A 24,282-nucleotide genomic window follows, 5' to 3' on the forward strand; every position below is an offset into this window, starting at 1 on the left:
AGGATTTTCTCTTTGTCGCTAAGACTTGTAAATTTTACTAGTGGTGACCGGGTGTGGACCTATTCTTATTGATTTTGAGGGGGGTTCTCTGCACCTCCTGGATTTTGATGCTTGTTCCCTTTGCCATATTAGGGAAATTCTCTCCAATAATTCTCTCCAGTATACCTTCTGCTCCCCTTTCTCTTTCTTCTTCTTCTGGAATCCCAATTACTCTAATGTTGTTTGGTCTTGTGGTGTCACTTATCTCTTGAATTTTCCCCTCGTGGCCCAGTAGCTGTTTGTCCCTCTTTTGCTCAGCTTCTTTATTCTCTGTTATTTGGTCTTCTATATCACTAATTCTTTCTTCTGCCTCATTTATCCTAGCAGTAAGAGCCTCCATTTTTGATTGCATCTCATTAACAGCTTTATCAATTTCAACTTGGTTAGATTTTAGTTCTTTCATTTCTCCAGAAAGGGCTTTTATCTCTCCAGAGAGGGTTTCTTTAATATCTTCCATGCCTTTTTTGAGCCCGGCTAGAACCTTGAAAATCGTCATTCTGAACTCTGTATCTGGCATATTACCAATGTCTGTATTGATTAGGAACATAGCCTTCAGTACTGCCTCTTGTTTTTTTTTTTTTTTTTGTGGTGAGTTTTTCCGCCTTGTCATTTTGTCCAGATAAGCGTATATGAAGGAGCAAATAAAATACTGAAAGGGTGCAAAGACCCCAGGTAAATGCGCTTTAACCAAATCAGAAGAGACCCCAAATTGTGGGAGGGACAAAGGAGATAAAAATAAGTTCAGGAAAAAAAAAAATTAAAAAAAGAAAAATGTATATGTATTAGATAAACTAGTTAAAAAACATTAAAAAAGAAAAAGGTAAAAGTTAAAAAAATTTAGAAGAAAAAAAATTTAAAAAAAATTTAAATTAACCGCAAGACTAAAGCATCATGGGGAGAAAGCCATGAGTTCCATGCTTTGCTTTTCCTCCTGGAATTCTGCTGCTCTCCTTGGTAGGTGTAGTTTGTCTTGGGTGGATTTCTTGTTGATCTTCTGTGGGAGGGGCCTGTTGTACTGATTCTCAAGTGTTTTTGCCCGAGGCGGAATTGTACCACCCTTACCAGGGGCCAGGCTAAGTAATCTGCTCGGGTTCACTTTCGGGAGCTCTTGTCCCCTGAACGCTTTCCATAGAGTTCTGGAGGACAGCAATGAAAATGGTGGCCTCCCAGTCTCCCGCCCAGAAGAGCCAAGAGATCGGGTCCCACTCCTCAGTGCACCCTCAAAGAAAAGAGCCCAATCACTCCCATCTCCCTGGCCTCTGGCCTCGCTCCAAACTCACCCAGCCTGCGACTGATTCAAGGTAACCCTGAGGTTAGAGCTCACTCCTCAGCTCTGTCTCTGTACCCGGCTTCCCCGGTCTAATACCTGCGAGCTCTGGGACACTCAGACACCCCCAATCCTTCTGTGACCCTGCGGAACCTAGGGCCACGCTGGGCCCCGTGTGGGCTTCACCCTGGTTTATCCTCTGGAGCTATGTCCCTCAGTGGAGCAGACTTTTAAATGTTCTGATTTTGTGCTCTGTTGCTCCGCCCTTTGCTGGGAGCCGGCCCCTCCCCCGACACAGTCTATCTTCCCATTGCTTTGGATTCACTTCTCCGCCGGTCCTACCTTTCAGATAGTGGTCGATTTTCTGTTTCTAGAATTGCTGTTCTTCTTCTCTTCTATCTCCCGTTGGATTTGTAGATGTTTGCAATGGTTTGATAAGCTATCTAGGTGATCTCCTGCTACCTGATGTAGTCTCAGCCTGCTACTTCTCTGCCATCTTGACTCCAGTCCTCAAACACCAAGTTTTTAATCACTTCTCTACCCCCACTGCCTGGCCCATATTAAGTGTTCTATTAGTGTTTATCATGTGAATGACAAATACATGCATAATCGATAGCCTGCTTTTTTCTCCTCTGCTTACAATTCTTTGAGAAGAACCTGTTTATTGCCCTTTGTCTCTGTTGCTAAAAAAATGCTATTTCCAATTTCCTGTTACCAATGAGGAAATACATGGAAAAGTGCTTTACATCAGTATCTCTTTCAAGGAGATCATCTACAACAAGGAGGGTCCCCCAGACCAAGGTATTAACTTTTCTAAATTCTTCTCGACTTCACAGTTAGTTCTCCACAATCATCCTAATCTTAGTCCTTTTGCATCAAATCTTTCTAATCCACTGCTTATCTGATTCTAATTCTTTCTCTACTCTTTAGTCCTAATGGGTATATAAGGCAAACTAATAACAACAACAAAAACTTCTAAATTTAAATTTTAGTCCTGGTACTTACTAGTTAATCTGATCTTGGTTGAGTTATTTAATCTTCATTAAACTCCAGTTTCCAAGTTTGTGAAATGGTGGTGTGTAGGAACCTACCTTTTAACATCTGTTTAAAGAAGTTTATATGTAAAGCACCTAGCATAGTACACAGCACATAGCAGGCACTCCATTAATCAATGGTAGTTATTACTCCTAGTGCTTCTGGCATTTAATTTTTCAAAATCACTTAAATCTTTATTATTGCATTTTATAGCTAGACTTTGCCAGGGATGGGAGGGAATGTTCAGGTCTGAGCACTGAGGATGTGCTCACTCAAAAGAGAGGCAGTCATTTTTATCATTAGCTTTGTTCAAAGAACAAAGTACAGCTTCCAAACTGCCCTGCACTCCTACCCACTGGTCTGTCTTCTCTCCTCCTACAGCACTATTTCTTGACCAAAACACTGTATTATTAACTCCTCCAAGTTTTGAAGAATCTGGTTAAGCACTGTAAATATTCCGGTCACATGACAGTTGTCTTTTCCTTAAAGCAAATCTTTGTACACATAACTACTTTTATGTAACCTGGTTTCCAAATCCTTGATATACTAGATACAGTATTTGGAAGTATCCAAGTTTTTCAATGCCACTGTTAAAGTCTATCTATCCAAAGTAGATAAACTATGTCATGTTTCATTTGGCCAGCACACACATAAAGTAGCTATTTGTATACTTTCACTTTAACTACATAGATCTGAATCAATGCTATCATGAACTGCACTGAAATTCTTTAGTACCCACAGTAACATAGCAGTCTTGTTTTAATTTTTTAGAGGTGGGGGAAGGGCAGAGAGAGGGAGAGAGAATCTTGGAGCCCAATGCAGGGCTCAATCCCATGACCCCCATATCGTGACCTCATAGCAGATTTTACTCATAAAAAGTCCTGCCAGGCCAGGTTTTCAGCAATCTCTTCAATTCCCTTTAAAAACTCAATGTAGAATTTTACATTATAATGCCTGCCCCTAATTCACTTTATTTCTATTTTAGTTTTTACCTTTCAAATATATGTTTCTTTCGGACTTAGTCTTCTTTTCTTTAAGCATGTCATCTTCCCTCTATCTAAATCACTGACTAAATAAATGTTCAAGAGAATGAGGCCAAAGCAAGTATTACTTATTCTAATTCTTTAAGGAACTGTAGTTCTGGTTTTTAGTTCCTACTTCTTCACAGTTTCTCCCTCATGGACTTTCCTGATTTCTATCACACGTAGACTGATCAGTTGTTTTACCAGGGCTATAAGACTTTTAGCGTTAGAAGGGACTTTCCAGGATCATCTAGTCTTGCCCAACTCTCCTTTACAAATAACAAGAAATCAGGAAAGTTTAGTTACACAGTCTTTGCCACATGATTAAAAGTGGTATATCTGGGAGCAAAATTAGGGAATTCTAAATACAAATATATGGTGTTCTTTCCAGCACAAATTTTTATTTAAATTTTTGTATTTTTATCTGTTCATCTACATGAAAGATAAATTATTTTTTATTATTGTTTTATCTAAAATACTGTACCCTCTTTGTTTATTCTAGCCACTACACATGGAACACATATCTTCTACTGCAAAGCAAAATAAATACAAATTTTGGCTTGCTGCAGTTAATGAAAAAAAGGAGTATCTTGGTTGCAAATCTTAAACCCTCACCCTCAGGTCTACAAATGTATTTAAGATTATTGACTTTCTGAGACAACAGAGAGAATGATAACTTTATCATTGTATTGATGGTATATAATGAATCACCATACCAATGATCTATTATATTCTTTTGACACCATTTCTGGTTGATTTATGGTCACTTATGACCACAAAGCAACCAACACTTATGATTAAACCAACATATAAAATCCACCATATTAATATTAAAATAACATCCTCCTCACCATGTAAATTCTATGAAAGTTAGTCTTAGTTTTTCATTCTGTATTTGTTGTCTGGCTTGCAGTAGGCTCCCAAGGAAAATATGTTGATAAATGAATAAATTAGTAACTTTCCAAAAGGAAAATAACCCAAAAAGTGGATCTAAAAATGTATTAACTTTCCAAAAGTAAACAAAAGACAGATATTCCAGAAGAATTCACTTGGCCACCAAAATTAACTAAAGAAACAAATGAGTCTTAATATTACAATTATGACATTCTTTCTCAATAAAGAACTTGCTCCTTTTCCATTCTGCCTAAAAATGAAATCTCTCAACAGGTTACTCTTGGTTTCCTTAGATTCCTTACGCATGAGACTTCTACAACAACCCCTCTATTCATTTTTCTAGAAACACCAAACAAATATTCAAAGAGATTAAATCAAGTTCACTCTCATAAGATTATAAAAAGGCCATTAGCAAAAACACACATTAAGCTCTGGTTAAGTTAGTATCAGTGTTACATTTTGACCTGAACTCAAAACAATCCCAGTAATTCACAAGTTTCAGTGTTTTTATTTTCTCTGTATGCAGCTCCTCTCAAGACTCATTTCAAAATATCAAATCTTGCAATCACCAAAAGGGCAATTTCTAGCAAAACTACATTGATTAAATCAAAATATTCTCTATATTGCTTTATTAAATGTTATCTTCTGTTTCATTCCTCTAAAATATAAGTAAAAAGTACTAAAACAATATTTATGTTGATTCAAACACTGAGGACAGAAGAACTTGCTCACCTAATCCTTTCTTTTCCTCATATTTTTAATGTTTATAATTTAATTCACTTCAAATGTCTATTCTAAGTTCAAAGTTACCAAAGCAAAACTGCCTGCAAACTCATTTATATCCTTTCTCTTTACTTTCAAACACTGATGATAAAACATTTTAAAACCTATTACTTATCAAGTCTAAACTAGTATTATTTGAAGTATCACCAATCATTTAGCTTATGTTTCATAAACAACATAAAGCACCAGCCTATTATAGAAACACATCAGGATCCATACAGTTTTTCTTTAAATTCACAAAAGTGAAAAATCTAATTAAAAAACTACAAGAAAACTATGGATTTAATAAATAGATAAACTTACTGAAAAAATCTTTAAAGACGTTTAACCAATCCATTTTGAATAAAAATCCCGTGTTCTCTTTTGTCAGTTTGTCAACACAGCTCAGGATAATTCTGTGAGCTTCCTGGTCTGTTCTGCAACACTGAAACTCCCCACGCCCAATCCATGTGACTTGGCCTACACTCAGGCAACAGAAAGTTTTTCTGAGGCTTCTGTCTAAAACTTCTCCCCCTGAACTACAATACAACCTGTAAAACAAGTACATCATCATGGCCACAAAGTTACCTTATTATTCAGACTTATTTTAGAAGAAGCTTTAAAGCATGTATTTTCAATAGTTAAAAATATATTCACGCATTCATCTCTCCTTTGTTTTCTCCCTCTCTTTCTTATCTTTCAAACAATGTCTCCACCAGCACAATCATTGTGAAACAAATCCATTAACCACATGGGACACTTAAGTTACCAAAAAGGGGTTCAGAAATTCTGAGAAACAGAAAGCTATCCGATACAAAAGTTGGAATCACATCATTATACAGGAGAACTAAAGATCAGTAACTTAAAACAGAATGTTTTCAAGTATCCTGCAATATCTGTAATATAGTAATAAAGTTTAAAGAGATATTCTAGGACTTAAATAGATAAAAAAATCTTTCCAAAACTGTCTCAATAATGTCAGAAAACAGTATGGAAGCTTTCCCAGGCATATTGACAAACAATAAAAATCCTATCTAGTTGGGCTTTTTAAGTTTATATGCAGTACTATATAAAACTGGGATATATTTCCATTTTGCTCTATGATAATAGGTTTTTTCACAGTATTCTGTTTAAACATTTAAACATATCCAGTCCCAGGATACCAGTATCCTTTTAAAAGGGAATAAAAAAGTCTAGGTAAAGTCCTAATCCCTGTTGTGCCTTCATAAAGATGAGGCATACTTTCTTGATACCAAGTTACCTTAACTTTCTCCAATACCTCTGATCTACATGCTTTAAATAAGTGTCCAATATTTACAAAATCAGAAGTATTCCTGGTTCTAACTATGGTCTCTTCAGATAATCAAGAATAACCTCTTTCTGATTTGTCCTTCACTTAAAAAATAATAATGGTCTTATTTGCAAAACTTAAAAATCTAAATAAAATGTAATCTCAGATACAGCAGTTAAAAATCATAGTGAAAACTCAGATTGGTAACTTCATTTATTAAACTACCTTTAAAATACTAGAAATGTTATTCACTCACAAACCAATATTCCAGTGTTTTATATTTTCTTTGAGTTGTACTATATTTTAGTTTGGGCTATTTTACAGTGTTAAAAATAAAAGATCTGTCTTCTATTGATGTTAACTGAAAGAACACTCTAGACTAATAAGGCCAAATAAAAAATAAAGCTAATATAAAGTAGTTAGTAATATTTCGTATTTGTCAACCATGCCACATTACTCCCAAACTGTTTTTGCAAAGAGAAATTTAACTTTCTTGTCCACATATATACAAAGAACCATTAAGTAACAGCCTGTTTTCCTGAATACCAAAAATGAAATTCTGTCCCTCCCATTCCTTCCTGTCAGCCAAGGAGAGTTTAATTAAAAGAAAAAAGAAAGAGGCCAGTCCTCATCTGTGCATATTTCCTTCCTATCAGCTCAGCCAAGCCTCTGTGAGGTGGGTTCCATTATCTCTGGCCCTGATGGAGAGCTAGTAAAAACAAACAAATTTTACAGTTAGAGAAAGAAAAGGGGGGAAAAAGAAAAACAAAATAAGAAATCAGCTTTGTAGATGCTAACCTACAGTAATAATCAATTTAAAACTCTTTTTATCAAATGCAAAATGAAGTAATAGTTTGTTCTTAAAAGCATTATTCAAAATGTAAGCTATTAAATGTTAAAATACAGCAATGTTCCATATTTTAAAAATGGCCTTAATGTGAAGGAGGTAATTCTGAATCTCCCTCATTTATCTCTCTATTAGACGTAGAATTTACCTAACTTCAACAGGCAGTCACAGTTCAAGGGGTCCTGGCTAGAGGATCTGATTCAATCCTGCTCACTGGCACCACCCTGGTCTGGCCCTTGAACACCAGCTAGATCTACAGAAATTGCCCATTAACACTTATGGCCTTTAATGCTCTTCTGACTTGGCTCAGTATCTGCTATGAGCAAACTTAACCTGGCATAGCTGAAATTCTAATCTTGGCCTTTCTATTTTACCCAATGCTTCCAAAATTCTACACAAAGAACCAAGCTCTAGCATCCACTTAAAAGAAAGCATTATTGGTGTTTTAATACAAAAATAACTTACCTAAAGTATCCTTCAGATTTTTTACAATAGATGCTTTCCGAGCACTGTTTTTCCTCTCCACATAGTTAGAAGGCACAAAACCCGTTTTATTCATGGAGTTTCGAACTCGCCACCAGGACTTAGAGTCATCCAGAAGCCATAATCTCTCATTCTTCTTGATGTCCAGCTCTTGTTCTTGTTGGGCTACATAATCAAATTTGGCTACTACCACCACTTCTTCTGCCATCTTTCAGCAGCTTCAGCACTGTAACCACATACAAAACATTTTTATAAGGTCTAGTAGTAGTCTACATGCTTTTCAAAAAAAGACACATGTAAAAACCTAAGAACTGAAAGACTAAAAGGAAAAATATGAAAAACAGAAACAGGCAATACCAATATTTATCAAATATTAATCAAGAAAAAAACTGGTGTGGCTATATTAATACACAAAAAGGACAAACCATCAAGGCAAATCATTCCCAGTAATAAAGAAGTTCACTACACAATTGAAGGTTTTATTAAATATACATAACAGCCAAACTTGTACTTATTAACATAGTTCCAAAATAGACTGATAGAACCACACAAAAATGTGACAAATCCAGTCAGAGAGGACAATTTTTAACATATTTACTTAATAATAAATCAAAGATACAAAAAAATTAATAAGGCTAGATAAAAACTGACATCAAAACCATTAAGTCTAATAAACATACACAAATATTACTTCCCAGCAGAATAATAGAAATGGAACATATATAAAAATTACTTATGTGAGGTGATAGAGAAAGTCTTAATAACTTTCATGTACTTGGTATCCTACAACCATATTCTCTGACAATCATCACAGAGAGCTTCTTAAAAATCTCCTGTTTGGGAACTTCTAAAACTTCATGTGTCAAAGAAGAAATTATAATAGCATTGTGAAAATAGTTACAGGAGTAAAATAATAAAAAGAGTTATATAACCAAACTTATTGGATGCAGCAAAAGGAGTATATAGAGATTCTAGCTGGACATAGTTACATCAAAGAAACAGTGAAAATCAGAAAAATCGGTGAACATCAGAAAAAAAATAGTGAACTGAGTATGTCTTAAACAGTTAGAAAAGTAGAAGAATATAAAGCAGAAAAAATGAAATAATACAAATAAAGTACAATTTTATGAAACAGAAAACAAAGACACAGGAGAAAGCTCAACAGAACAAAAAGGTAGTTCTTTGTCATGACTAACAAATGGACATAGTTCTAGCAAGACTTATAAATGAAAAAATTTCAGGAAAAAAAAACACACCCAAATACCAGGAATAAAAAGGGAGTCATAATTAGAGATGCAACAGACATTCAGATCACCTGGCAATATTCAAAACAACTTTACCAATAAATCTGAAACTAAAATGTACAAATGTATAGAAAAATAAAAATTAAAGAAATAGTAACATTCAATCAGTCATTAAAAAATCTTCCCATGGGGCACCTGGGTGGCTCAGTAAGTTAAAGCCTCTGCCTTCAGCTCAGGTCATGATCCCATAGTCCTGGGATCAAGCCCCACACTGGGCTTTCTACTCGGTGGGGAGCCTGTTCCCCTTCCTCTCTTTCTGCCTGCTGCTCTGCCTACTTGTAATCTCTGTCAAATAAATAAAAATAAAATCTTTTTTAAAAGAAAGAAAGAAACAAAGAAACAAAGAAAGAAAGAAAGAAAGAAATCTTCCCATAATGAACAGCAGGACCACATGATTTATACGCAAGTTTTATTAAAATTCAAAGAACAAGTACTTCCAATTTATACAAACTCTTTCAGAACAAAGAAAGGAAAATTACAAGCCTAACTCACTCTTGAATTTATTAGATAAGCTCCATGCTTTCAGAGAGATTTATTTTACATAACAGCTACCCTTGGCTTAGCAGGCAAATAAATTCAGCTTTCAGGTTTGGATATTGAATAGAATCCCCTTTCTTTTTCTTTTTCTTTTTTTTTTTTTTTAAGATTTTATTATTTATTTGTCAGAGAGAGAGAGTGCATGTACCCACAGGCAGAGGGAGAAGCGGGCCCCCTGCTGAGCAGAGAGCCTGATGTGAGACTGGATCCCAAGATTCTGGGATCATCACCTGAGCTGAAGGCAGACAATTAACTGAGCCACTCAGGAGTCCCAGCATTCTTTTTTCTCAACAACAAAGTAAGCTGTTCAATATTTTCAAAGAAATGATTTTAATCTAGAATTCAACATCCACTAGCATTAAAGTACAGATACATTGTGGTTAGAAGGTAGATGCTTTTTGGGGGCACTGCAAGGCCTCAAAACCTACCACATATTCTCCTAAAAGAATGACTCATGTGTATACAGCAGTGAAATAACTAATAATGCTAAAATAAGAAGATGATGTGGTATTCAAAAAATAATGAATAGAGAAACCAGAAAAATCAATTTGTATTCTTATAATTTTTCTGTTTGAAATTACTCACAAATAAAAAGTTATAACCAAGGATAAATAATTACTAGTTCATGATACAAAAAATTTACAACGAGTGATGACTTTCTGAGGCAAGAGAAAGCAGAGGGTTTTTTTTCTGGCATACTTGAACACCGACTCTGATTCCTTCCCTGTGGGAACCTGTACACCCACACCCTTATAAGTAATCTACAAATTTAATGAAATTTAATCCTAGGCCCCAAAGGAATTTCTTTTGAAACTTGACAAACTGACTTTAAAATTCATCTAGAAGAGTAATCACATAAAACCAGCAAATTACATTCTATAGAAAATTAGAGTTGATATGACACTGTAGGTTGTACTACTACTTTCCTATCAATATCCCAATTATCCTTCCAATTGTCAACTTACTATTATTGTATTAGCCATGCAACTCGTGGGGACTGACCCTACTTTCTAAGCTGTATTTGGGTTAGTCAAAGCTCTCTCCTCCAATCAAAAGGATAATAAGGGAATGCTACAAACAGCTCTACACACACAAATTCAACAATTTAGAGGAACTGGACCAATTTTTCAAAAACAAACAAACAAAAGTACCAAAACACACTCAATATGAAACGGATAATATGAATAGCCCTGTAACTATTCAGGAAATTAAATTCGTAACTTGAAAATTCCACCTCCAAAAAGAAATCTCCAGGTCTAGATGATTTCTCAAGAATTCTACCAATTATTTAAAGAATTTACACCAATTCTAAATAATCCCTTCTAAAAAATAGTAGAAGGGAAATGGGGAAATACTGCCCAATTTACCTTTGAAATTGATATTAACTGATGTCAAAACTAAACAGTATAAAAAGAGGAAATTACCAACCAATACCCCTCATTAATATAGATCCAAAAATCCTTAACAAAATATTAGCAAACAGAATTCAGCAGTATAGAAAAAGAATTAATTCTCCATGACCAAGTAGAGTTTTTCCAGGGAAGCAAAGCTGGTTCAATATATAAAATCAATTAGTATAATTCACCACATTAACAAGCTAAGAAAAATCATATGAGCATATTACTCAATGCAGAAAAAGCATCTGGCAAAATTCAACCCCCATGATAAGAGTTCTCAGAAAAACAGAAATAGAAGGGAACTTCCTCAACCTGATAAATAGGATCTACAAAAACCTACAGCTAACAACTACTTAATGGTAAAAGAGATGCCTTCCTCCTACAATCAAGAACAAGGCAGGTATGTGCTCTCACTATTCTTACTCAACAAAGCGCTACAAGTTTTAGCTAGCTCAGCAAGGCAAGAAAACGATATAAATGGCATATAGATCAGAAAAAGAAGAAATAAAACTCTCCTTATTTACAGATGACATGACTGATTACAGACAAGATCCTAAAAGCCACCAAAAATTGCTCCCCCCAAACAAACAAAAAACCACTCAAACCCTCCTAGTATTAACTAGTGAATTCAGCAAGGTCGCAAGACAGAAGATCAACAAGCAAAAAATCAACTGTCTTTCTATATACTATCAATGAACACATGGACACCAAAATTAAAAAAGCAATACCACTTATAATTACTAAAATAAAAAAGGAAAAAAAAATGAAAAGAGGTACAAACCTTACAAAACATGAAGGAGACTATATGTTGAAAATTACAAAATGCTGACGAAAGAAATTAAACATCTAAATAAAAGTGTTTTTGAAATAGAAGACTCAAACATAGTGAGGATGTTATTTTTTTCCCAAATTGGTATACAGGTTTACATAATTCTTATCAAAGTCTCAGAATTTTTATTTTTTTATATCCAGACAATTATTCTATAATTTAGATGGAAAGGCAAAATAACTAGAGTAACTAAAATGTATTAAAGTTAAAAAAAAAAAATGGGGGAAGCTTACTATATAGCTAGAGTAGTCAAGATTGCATGATATCTGCAAAGAAACAAATAGCAGTTGTGGAAAAGAAAGAGAACCCAAGGGACACCTGGTGGCTCAGTCAGTTAGGCGACATCTAGGTGGCTCAGTCAGTTAGGTGTCTGCCTTTGGCTCAGTCATGATCCATGGGTCCTGGGATCAAAGTCCTGCATCAGGCTCCTTGTTCAGCAGGGCACTTGCTTCTCCCTCTGCCTGCCCCTCTGCCTGTTTGTGCACCCTCTCTCTGGCTCTCTCTCTGATCAAGGTACAAAAAGTAATTCAGTGGGGGTGGGAGGAAGCTTTCTAACAAATGATGCTAAAGCAAAAGGACATCAATATCCCTCGCCCCCACAAAAAAAGTACAAGACCTAATCTCACACCTTAGACAAACATAAACTCAACATGAATGACAACCTTAAATGTAAAACTATGAAACTTTAAGAAAAATATATAGGAGAAAATCTTCAGGATACAGAGCTAGGCAAAGAGTTCTTAGACTTGGCAACAAAAGCAAGATCCATAAAGGAAAAACTCAAGAGTAGAAAAACAAATTCAGTTAGAAAACGAGCAAAAAACATGAAGAAGATATAGAGATGGCAAACAAACACATAAAAAGATGTTCATCATCAGCAGCTATTAGGAAAATACAATGAATGTATAATGAACCCCACAGCTATCACCCAACTTCAATTACCAATACTCTGGCTTTGCAGTTCATTTATCCCCCCTAATTTTTGGTGGGAGTACTGGAATCCTATGATTTCACCTATAAATACTAACAGATAAGAACACATACCCCAAATAAATACTTTAAAAAAAAAAAAAAAACACATACCCCACAAAAAAAATCAAGGGGTCTTTTACCTTTTTTGCCATGGGCCACCACACTGTAGCAAAAAAGTTAAGTCTGGTAAAACCTATAACCCCTACTCAGAATAAGGTTTTAGGTGCATAAAAATACATGGCATTGCAAATAAAATAAACTATACTGAAATTCCGTTATCAAGGTTTTTTTAAAAAAACTTGTACTGTTAAAAATGTGTTTCTTTATTAAGGTTAAGAGAACCTGCAAACAATTCTTTCATTTCATCCAATAATGACATTCAAGTTTCACTGAGTCTATTGAAATAAAAAGTCTTTTATAGTTGGTTTGAACTGGGATCTAAACTAAGTCTGTATATTGCACTTTGGTTAATGTTTTATATCTCCTTAATCTACATAACACAGTCCTCTTTCCCCACTATTTCCATGCCATTTATTTGTTGAAGAACCTGCCTCCATTTGTCCTATAGCACTTCCCACACTGAATTTGATTGAGGTGCGTCCTCATGGTGTTCCTTTATCTCCTCTATTTCCTGTAAATTGGTAATTTTAACTAGAGCCTTTACTGCCCCACCCCACCCCAGATTCTTTTGTTGTTGATGATGCAAAAATACTTCACAGATGGGGCACCTGGGTGCCTCAGTCAGTTGAGCAACGGCCTTCAGTTTAGGTCATGATCCTGGGGTCCTGCGAGAGAGAGCTCAACACCACGCTCCCAGCTCCATAGAGAGCTTGCTTCCCCCTCTCCCTCTGCTTATATTCTCACTCACTCACTCTGTCAAATAAATGAATAAAACCTTAAAAAAAAAAAAGAATACTTCATAGATATTCTCGAGAAATACTTATTGGCATAATACAGGAGACACCCTGGTCTGGCTGATGTTTAAGATGAACAGTGGATACAGTAACATCAAACTGATTCACCCACCATGTTCCCCATCAAACCTTCACCTAATGGGTTTATCAGCCACTGATGACCACTGCCCAGATCTACCATTTCCAAAATGATCTGCTAGCTATACATGCTTTTAGAAATTGCGACTGTTTTACTAAGAACATTTTTGATTACATTAGTACAGAGACCCTACAAGAAAGGCAGAATATATGTCTCTGTGTTTAGAACACCAACTATATAAAAACTAGATTCATTTGTTTCCACTTTTTGGAGATCACTTTATTTTTCCTTTTAATAATTTAATTATTTGGGGGGAGGTACCTGGGTGGCTCAGTCATTAAGCATCTGCTTTTGGCTCAGGTCATGATCCCAGAGTCCTGGGATCGAGCCCCAAATAGGGTTCTCTGCTCAGCGAGAAGCCTGCTTCTCCCTTTCCCACTTCCCCTGCTTGTGTTCCCTCTCTTGCTGTGTCTCTCATGGTCAAATAAATAAAATCTTTTTTAAAGTTTATTTATTTATGTAAGTAATTTCTACACCCAATGTTGATCTCACAAACCCAAGATCAAGAACTGCATGCTCTTCTGAATGAGCCAGTCAGGCATCCCTAAAATTTAATTTTATTTCATTATTATATAATGCATTTGGATGGTTCTAAAAAGTGTAACAATCGAACAAGGTACACTCAGAGAGCTCTGCTTCCATACTCACCTTCTCTCTCTTTTCTCTCCCTCTCCCTACAGGATAACCATTTTTTATTGGTTTTGGTTTATCTTTCTATTATTGCTTTTTGAATATGTAAAAGAAAACATATATAAATTAGAAATTCTAATTTTCACACTCCCTCACAACAAATCATGTACACACACAAAGGTACTGTCTGAACCTTGCTTTAAGTTCAACAATATATCTTGAACATCATTCCATAGCAGGATCAGAGTTCTTTTCCAGTAACTAACTACTGCCCAGTACTTCATCATTATAGAAGTATCTCAGTTTCCTCAACTTGACCTTACTGACAATGAGTTATTTCCAGCCTTCTGATAATAACTAGTGTTGCAATGAACAGTTTAATATACATGTCATTTTGTTTTTCTGTTAGTGTGACTTTGGGTTAGAGTCAAAGAAATAAGAATGCTGAGTTGAATCTTAACAATTATGTAATTTTGTGAGATGGTGCCACATACCCTATCTATAGTTTCTTTATCCCTCTGTATTTTCCACAATATATGGGAATGATTATTTCCTCACAGCATTACCAACTAAATATGGATCTTGGATTTCTGTCAGATAAGGACTGGTATTTCAAAGCAGTTTTTAATTATTTCTCCATTAGTGAAATTAAGCACTTTTCCCCAAATTTAAGGGACATTTATTTTTGTTTTTCTGGGTGAACTACCTGTTTATATCTTTTGCCCATTTTCCCAAGGTATAGCTTTTCTTTTCCAACTTTTAGAAGCCCTTTATATAGTAGGAATACTTGCCCTTTGTCTTTGATATAAATTTTTCTCCGTCATTTATCATTTTAACTTGATTATTATATTTTATGTATAAAATTTTTAAAGAACAACTTGACAATAACTGTCAAAATTTTACATGCACATTTCTTTGAATCAGCAATCTACATACTACAGGAAAAAATAATCCAAGTATTCAAAGTATCCATGTAAAAATGTTTGCTGTGGCACTGCTAGGAACTGTGAAAAGTAAGGAATGAAATACACTGACAGTGTCTAAACTGTAAGCACTTGCATGCAGAATGACCAATAAATATTAAGCAAAAATGCAAATTCTAAAACAATAGCATTATAATTCTATTTTTTAAAAAGTTCCATTACATATATTTGTATATGCATTAAAAAGTTCTGGGAGGATAGATATACATCAAATTGTCAAAGTGGCAGCTTTTGATTACATTAGTACAGAGATTGATAAAACTTAGTCCATACTCCACAGATATGTGTGGTTTGAGTGTTTTACAAAAATATTACTCTATACTTTTACAAAATGTATTGTAAGAAGAGAAAACCAACTGAAAGCTATAACTAACAGGAATTGGAAGCCAAAACGCAAAGTAGGTGTGCGGAAACATGGAGATAGTATGAGGAAAAAGAAATGATAGGGAACTGAGGGAAAAAGAAATGAAAAAGAAACTTTGCTTTGATGACTATTTCTTCAGTAAGCAGCAGGTAAAAGAGTTAACTTGAATTCAGAATCCTGATAATAGGGAAAATAATCTTTAAACGCAAGAAATAGTAATGACATGCTTACACAAGAGGGACAACAACTGAGGCCAAATGAGAATGCCTACTCTAAAGCATAAACTAAGAGTAGACTGGGTAGAAACATTTGCACTATTTTAACAACCACTTCCCTCCTGATCTCTTTTAGCCAAGCTTAGTTCAAATTACATAAACTGAATATGATATAACCCCACTGTTCTTTGGTCCAGCCAAGAGGCCTGGTTGTAAAGATGGTCACTTAACATTCTATATTCTCCTATAAAAGTTTCAGCTCCATGTTTTCAACTACACTCATGTAATTTACACTTGGCTGCTCCTGGCCCCTACTCTTGCTTTCAGGAACAGGATTCCTGTCCTTTGGTCTACGTCCTTGTACCTGGCACCTGAACCCAGGCACCTGAACCTTACCAACCAGTGACCAATTACTGCCTGAAATCAAGTATTGCCTTTCTTTGATAGAATGGGAAATGCTTATCTTGATCCCCACCGATTGCCGGCCCTGCTCTGATAATACAAGTATCATGGACCCTGGAATTGACATCAAGTTCCTGTGTACACTGCTCACATCCTGCTTGTCTATTACTCCTGGGCTTATTTTCCTGATCTCAATTTGCTTTTCAAATTCACCTCCAATCTCATTCCCAAACTAGACCTATACATACTTGATCATACTCCTGGCCTTTCCTGATCTGGATATTACAAGAATAGGACCAAAATGAAAGTAAAGAACTCGCTTAGTGTCACTGGGACAATACAAAATTTACAGTTCACTGACCAGCCAGCGGCCTCAACTTCAAGCTCTAACAATTTGCAGTACCATGCTGCCTCTTAAAGACCAGAAAATAAGGGTACAGGTTATAGATGGACAGAAATCTTCTACCTACTAAATCAGCAATTCTCCAACTATTTAGTCTCAAAACCCCTTTACATACTTACAAACTGAAGACCCAAAAAGGTTTTGTTTATGTTGGCTTTATCTACCAACACTTACCACACTGGGAATTAAAAGTGATAAAAATGTTTGGATATTTTAAAATTCAATTAAATATGATATTTAATTCAATATGGAACATTTTTATGAAAATTATGTTTTCCCACACAAAAACATTAGTGAGAAGAGTGGTGTTATTTTACACTTTTCCAAATCTTTTTAATGTCTGACTTAATAGATTCTTATATCTGTTTCTGCATTTAATGTATTGCAACATACTATTCTGCTTGATAAGAAAACTTGATGTCACACAAATATGTAGCTGGAAAAAGAAGAGTACTTTCAAGAATCTTTTCAGATAATTGTGGATATTCTTCACTAAAACTTGACAAGTGGTAGAGTTTCTTAAATACTAGTTTGTAATGTGGAATCTAAAGCTTTACCAAGTCAACTTTTCCACACAGTTATATTAAAATTCACTGGCCTAAGTACCTTTAATTCCAGAGGAAATGGATAAGCCCACTGCAGCCTCTCTCTCCAACTGATTACAACTAAAATCTCCAGAAATAATACAAAGACTCAGCTCCTGAGGACTCTGAAAAGTAAGTAACAGGCAGGTTGGGAAGGGAAATCAATCTGAAAAAAGACCAATACATCAACAATAAATTTCCTTTTGGTTTCCCCCCTCCTGCTTTATTTTCTGGCTTTGACCCAAAGGTAGGCATAACAGGAAATTACACAGCAGGTGCAGTCAGGAAAAAGCTCAAGAGAAGCTCATTTGGACAAAAGGGGGAAAAAAGCTCTTGAAAGCAGAGTTAAATCCCTGAGGTTTTATGTCTTCTTTTTTCCCCCTCTTCCAGTGCTGGTCCAAGGCCAGCCTCAGCTGTGGATCTGTACCACTGCCACAATGGTGGAGATGGTACATACAGTAAGACCCCAAAAGAAAACCTACTCCTCCGGATAAAGGAAAAGAAAAAGTAACTAGTTGGTACAAAGAATATGAGGGAAATACCCACTATCTCACCGCTTTACCTGAAGTCAAGCACAGCCATACCCAGAACTGAGTAACAACATGAAAGACAAACTCATAATAAGAGAACCTAACCTTTCTGGTAAAAGGAACCAGAAAGAGGGTTGCTGGGCATAGGTAAATACGGGGAAAATTCCCATGAGAAAAGAGCCAGTGAAGGTAATCTATGACAAAGACTCTCTTCTCAAATAGGCTCCTCTAAGCCCTCTTCTTGACTAGGCTTCAATTTGGGCCCATTAAAAATTGCAGGCTAAATGATTTTGTCCACACTCTCACACTATAAGACTTGAACAAACACTAGCATTGTTTCTAAAGCCTTAAAGGCCGCATCCCTCAGATGACAACTCCAGCCCCCTAAGTTCCTACACTAGGAAGCTAGATATTGCAAGAATTTACTGTTTGTTCCAGCCCAAACTTAGTGATAAGAAGAGAGGTCCCTATAACCCCCTGTAGAGCAGTTACTTTAGAAAGCTTGAAATTATAAATATTTGCACTGCCCCTTTGAAATATAAATCTTCTACCACAAATCTTCTACCACCTAGAGGTGTATTCTCAGAACTGAGAGCCATCTCCTTAAAATGTGAATATTCAATGGGGGCACCTGGGTAGCTCAGTTGGTTGGACATCTGACTCCTGGTTTTGGCTCAGGTCATGATCTCAGGGTTGTATAATCAAGCCCCATTATCAGGCTCTGCACTGGATGTGGAGCCTTCTTGGGATTCTCTCTCTACCTCTCCATACCATTGTGTACACATACTCCCTCAAGTAAAGAAATGAATGAATGAATAAATAAAATGTAAACATTCAACAAGACTTAACTCATTCTTGCTCCTAGTCCCTGTACAGAGTAAGGGTCCAACTTTGGTGGGCACCTTGCTCTAGTTTGTACCACATCCCTTGTCATAAAAATAAGTTTGTTTTTCCTCTGGATAAGTGTCAATTACAAATCCAGATGGCATAGCCAGGTAGACCTGTTAAAAAAGCACTGAAAATTGAAGTACAAAAATAACTACCACCCAAGTTCCAGACCATCCCTGACTATTACAGACAACACACAAATTCAAACATAACAGCAAAGGTTTAGAAAATGAAACGGATGCTGGCACTACTGCCCACAAAAAGCAGAAAGACTGGCTTGAATCTAGTCAGATTGATACCTGCTAAAACAACAGCAAAATAAAAATTCTCCAAGGGATTTTAACAGGATCCAAAGTCTCACAAAATAATATTTACAATGTCCAGTATACAATCTAGAATTGTCCAAAATACAAAGAAGCAGGAAAATCTGGCCAGTAAGAGCTGGAAGAAAAAGACAATGAAGAGATGCCAACCAAGAAATGACCCAGATGTTGGAATTATCACAAGACTTAAAAGCAGCTGTTATAACCATGTTCTATAAGGTAAAGTGAACACTCTCAAAACAGAGAAAGGTAAGTCTCATCTGAGAAGAAGCTATTAAACAGAATCAAAGGGTAATTAAAGAACTAAAAATCACAATATTTGAAATAAAAACTTCATTAGAGAGGCTGAATAGCAGAATCAAGATGACAGATGTATTAATTTCCTATGGCTGCCTTAACAAAAGTGCCACAAACCAGGTGGTTTAAAATAAATTCTGTCATAGATCTGATGGTATCAATAGGATTCAATCAAGGAATCTGAAATCAAGGTGTTGACAGAGCTGTATTACCTCTGAAGGCTCTAGGGAAGAATGTGCTCTTTTTCTCTTCTAGCTTCTGGTGGCTGTCAGTATTCCTTGTGGCTACATCACTCTAACTCTGCCTCTGTGGTCACACTGCCTCTTCCTCCTCTTCTTTAAAATCTCCCCCTGCCTCATTAGGTCACACGTCCCTGTACTTCTGGCTCATCAGATAATCCAAGATATATTCCACCTCTCAAAATCTTTAAAGTCATTAATTACACCTTTTGCCATGTGAGGTTAATATAAATCCCAGGGATTAAGAAATGAATATATCTTTTTGGAGGCTGCCATTCAGCATACTACAAGAGAAGACGGACGGTATGAACCTGAAGACAGATCAATACAAAATATCTAAGTTGAAGAACAGAGCAGGGAAAATATTTTTTAAAAGAACAGGGATTCAAGGACCAATGGGACAATATGAAAAGAGCTATTATTCATTCTTTGAAGTCCCTGAAGAAAAGATAATGGTGCAGAAAAAAAATACCTCGAAAAACAGTGGTAGAAATTTTCTGAAAGTCTGCAAAGGACTTAAAATTACAGACTGAAGAAATTAAGCAAACTCTAAACAGGATAAACTCAAACCATGTCCAGGCACATCATAATCTAACTGCTAAAAACCAAAGGTAAAGGAAAATCTTGAAAGCAGCCACAGAAGAATAACATATTATACACATGGCAGTGGTTTTTTTTTTTTTTGAAGATTGTATTTATTTATTTGACAGAGAGAGAGAGATCACAAGTAGGCAGAGAGGCAGGGAGAGAGAGAGAGAGAGAGAGAGAGAGGGAGAAGCAGGCTCCCCACTGAGCAGAGAGCCCGATGTGGGGCTTGATCCCAGGACCCTAAGATCATGACCTGAGCTGAAGGCAGAGGCTTTAATCCACTGAGCCACCCAGGTGCCCACATGGCAGTGGTTCTTAACTGGGGATTATGTCACACTCAAGGGGATTATTTAACAATGCCTGAAGTAATTTTTTATTGTCACAACTGGAGAGGGTGACAAGACTGTGCTACTAGGAGAGGCCAGGAATACCACTAAACATCCTATAATAAACAGGACAGGCCTCCACAATAAGGAATTACCCAGCCCAATGTGCTGAAGTTAAGAAAACCTGACATAGGAGCAATCTGAGTAACTAAGGACTTCTCACCAAAAACCATTACCATAACTTAAGAATAATGTTAGCAATAATGATACTGTTATGCTGAAAATAAATTAAAAAAAAAAAAAAAAAAGAATACTGAAAGCAAGCAACCAAAAATCCAGAATTCTGTATGTAGTGACAATACCCTTCAGGAATGAAATGACATAAAGACATTCTCAGATGAAGAAAAACTAAGCCATTCTGTTGCCCAGTTGACTGCCTCTAATAGAAATGTAAAGGAAGGTCTTAAGGCTAAAAGACAAGTAATTATCAGAGGGAAACATGAAACTTCAGCAATGAAAGAAGAGCAAAAAAATGGTAAATATTTTGGTGAATATAATAAGATTCTTTTTCATCTCTTAAATTCTTTAAAACACACGTAATTCTTGAAAAGGAATATTATAATACTAACACGGGAGTTTCACATATGTAGAATTCAATGACAATTGACAATTAACAACTATATGACAATTAACAACTATATAAAGTGGGGAGGGCAATGGGACCTATATGGCTGTAAAGTTTTATGTTCTATTTTAAGTGGCAAAATGCAAATTCTAGATATACTGTGAAAAGTATATTATAATCTTTAGGGCAATCACTTAAAAAAAAAAAAAAGTAAGACAAAGAGATATAACCCATAACCCAAAACCAGTGGAGACAATAAAATGGATACTTAAAAAAGTACTCTGGAGCACCTGGGTGGCTCAGTCATTAAGCATCTGCCTTCAGCTCAGGTCATGATCCCAGGGTCCTGGCATCAAGCCCCACACTAGGCTGCCTGCTCCACGGGGAACCTGCTTCTCCCTCTCTCACTCTCCTGCTTGTGTTCCCTCTCTCGCTGTGTCTGTCTCTGTCAAATAATTTTTTTTTAAAAAGTCTTTAAAAATTTTTTTAATTTTTTTTATTTTTTAAAGATTTTAAAAAAGATTTTATTTATTTTATTTGTCAGAGAGAGAGCGAGCGAGCACATAAGCAGGCAGAGGTGGAGAGAGAAGCAGACTCCCTGCCAAGCAAGGAGCCCGATGCGGGACTCGATCCTAGGACCCCAGGATCATGACCTGAGCCAAAGACAATAAATAAAATCTTCACCAAAAAAAAAAAACCCACAAGAAATAGATAACACATAATTAAACTCAAAGATATCAATAATTACATTAAATAATTGGTCTTAATTAAAGACAGAGAGGTGATCAAAGTAACAAAGACTCAACTGTTATCAGAAACCTATTTTGAATATAATGATACACAGCATAAAAGTAAAAGGATCATACAAACAGGAATCAGAAGAAAGCTGGAGTTGCTATATAAGTATCTGACAAAGGAGATTTCTGAACAAGGAAAATCACCGGGTAGGGCGACATGAGATAATGAGAAAAAGGTCAATTCATCAAGATGACACAACAAATTTAAATGTATCCATACTTAACAGAGTTGCAAAATTAATAAAGTAAAAGTGATCAGTATGAAAAGAAGTAAATAAAACCATTATTCTTGAAAACTGCAACTACTTTCAGTAATCCATAAAATATGTAGAAAAGCAGCAAAAAAACCAGACTCAACCAACATTTATACAATACTATACAACAACATAAACATCTTTTCAAGTGCACATGGCATATTCACCAAGACAGGTCATATTCTGGAACATAAAATAAATTTTAATAAATGTGAAAGAGTTAATATCACATAGCAGACATTCTCTATGACAGAATTAAACTAGAAGTATCAGAAAGATAACTAGAAAATCTAGAAGTATTTGGAAATTAGACAACATACTAAATGACTCATGTATCAAAGAGAAAAACTCAGGGGAAATTAGAAAATATTTTGAACTAAGTAAAAATGAAAACACAACATGTAAGTATTTGTTAGCTGCAGCTAAAGTAGTACTTATAAGGAAATTTATAGTACTGATTGCCAATGATGTTAGAAAACAAGTCCCAAATCAATACTGTAAGCATCTGGGGCACCTGGATGGCTCTGTAGACCAAGCATCCAACTTTTGTTTTCAGCTCAGGTCATGAGTTCAAGCCCTACACCAGGCTCCAAAATAAATAAATAAATAAATAATAACAACAACAACAATAGTAATAAATAATGTCAGCTTCTGCCTTAAGAAACTAGAAAAGCCCATTATACCCACAGGAAACAGAAGGAAGGACATGAATAAAGACCAGAAATCAGTGAGACTGAAACAAAAATTGGAGAAAAACCACTGAAACCAGAAGATGTTCTCTGAAAAGATCAAGAAAATTGATAACTCTTTAGCAAGAACTACTAAAAAGATAAATTTGCCAATGTCTGAATTGAAAGAAACATAAAACATAAAAACATAGTAAGAAAATACTATTGTTATGGTCTGAACGTTTTGTCTTCCCAAAATTAATGTTGAAATCTTAACCCCCATAAGATGATAGTTATTATGAAGCAGGGCCTTTGGTAGCTCATTAGTCCCAAGGGCTGGAGCTCTGATGAATGAGATTAGTACTTCCCCAGCCCCTTCCACCGGGTAAGGATACAAGAAGCCTGCAACATGGAGGAGGGAGGACTCCCCTAACCATGCTGGCACCGTAATCACAGACTTCCAGCTTCCAGACCTATGAGAAGTTAAGTTTCTACTGTTATAAGCCACCCAGCCTATGGTATTTTGTTATAGTGTTGGGTCCCCAATGTTGGGTCCATGGTCAAAGGAGCGAGACTGATACAAAGCGGAGGGTCGAGCAAAGCTTTATTTCACGCCAAGCATCAAGAATCAAACCCAATGGTCGGGGGCCCCCCTTACAGAGAGGACGACCACACCCCCTCCCTGCCTCACAGACTAACTTTTATAGAGCAAAGGCCGTGTGGTTGAGCCTGGCCACACACAGGTGGCCAACTGAACTACAATTCACCCCATAGCAGACATTCGCACTAGCCTATCACCTTGGTGAGAAATGCCCCCGCCCCAAAAAGGCGGGGCCCACACTTCGTGGTAGCTAGGGAGACAGTATGCGAGCTTTACTGATTGGATGTCTCCACCTGACAGGAATCATCCCTACATTCGACTCATCCCTACATTCGGGCTGTTATCTCGACCTGACCTGACCCACCCCTGTATCTGGGCTCTGTCCTGGGACTGGTTTCCCGGTCTTGCTTTTAAATAAGTTCAACTAGTGTGTGTGTGTGGGAGGGGGGGGTAACAGGGTCAATTTAAGTTTTACTGCATAAACAACAAAATGGCTGTCCAACTGAGGTAGGGCCGCTCTGGCTAAACAGGCCCTTACAATAGCAGCCCAAATATATTAAGACAAAAAACTGGTACCAAGAATTGAGGCTGTGGTTGCTAAGGGATACCTAAAAAATGTGGGAGTGACTTTCAACTGGATAATGAGCAGAACCTGGAGGTACATGCTAGAAAAATTCTACAGTGCCATGAATAGATGTTAAGGGCAAATTATTCTGAAGGGTCAGAAGTGGAGAGCTGTAAGGAAAGCCTCAATCCTCTTTTTTTAATTTTTTTTTAAGACTTTATTTGAGAGAGAGAAAGAGAGAGAGAACATGCACACACCTGAGCATGGA

At 36.2% G+C, this 24,282-nt stretch overlaps 1 protein-coding gene across 6 annotated transcripts in view; it reads right to left on the reverse strand.

The window, feature by feature from the left end:
* The window catches only part of NCK1 (NCK adaptor protein 1), an 82,660-nt gene that overhangs the window by 19,404 nt on the left and 38,974 nt on the right, over positions 1-24,282 (reverse strand). For 4 of the 6 annotated variants that reach the window (XM_082690956.1, XM_082690953.1, XM_082690954.1 and 1 more), the window contains one exon: positions 7,623-7,866. In XM_082690956.1, the coding sequence (XP_082547082.1) occupies positions 7,623-7,848 (226 nt within the window). In that variant the 5' untranslated portion in view covers positions 7,849-7,866. Of the gene's footprint in view, positions 1-5,343; positions 7,020-7,622; positions 7,867-17,335; positions 17,434-24,282 lie in introns of those variants that run through there. The other 2 variants (XM_082690952.1, XM_082690957.1) reach the window with 2 other exon arrangements.

Source organism: Mustela nivalis (genome assembly GCF_964662115.1).
Source record: "Mustela nivalis genome assembly, chromosome: 1".
In the NCBI taxonomy this organism is placed as follows: Eukaryota; Metazoa; Chordata; class Mammalia; order Carnivora; family Mustelidae; genus Mustela; species Mustela nivalis.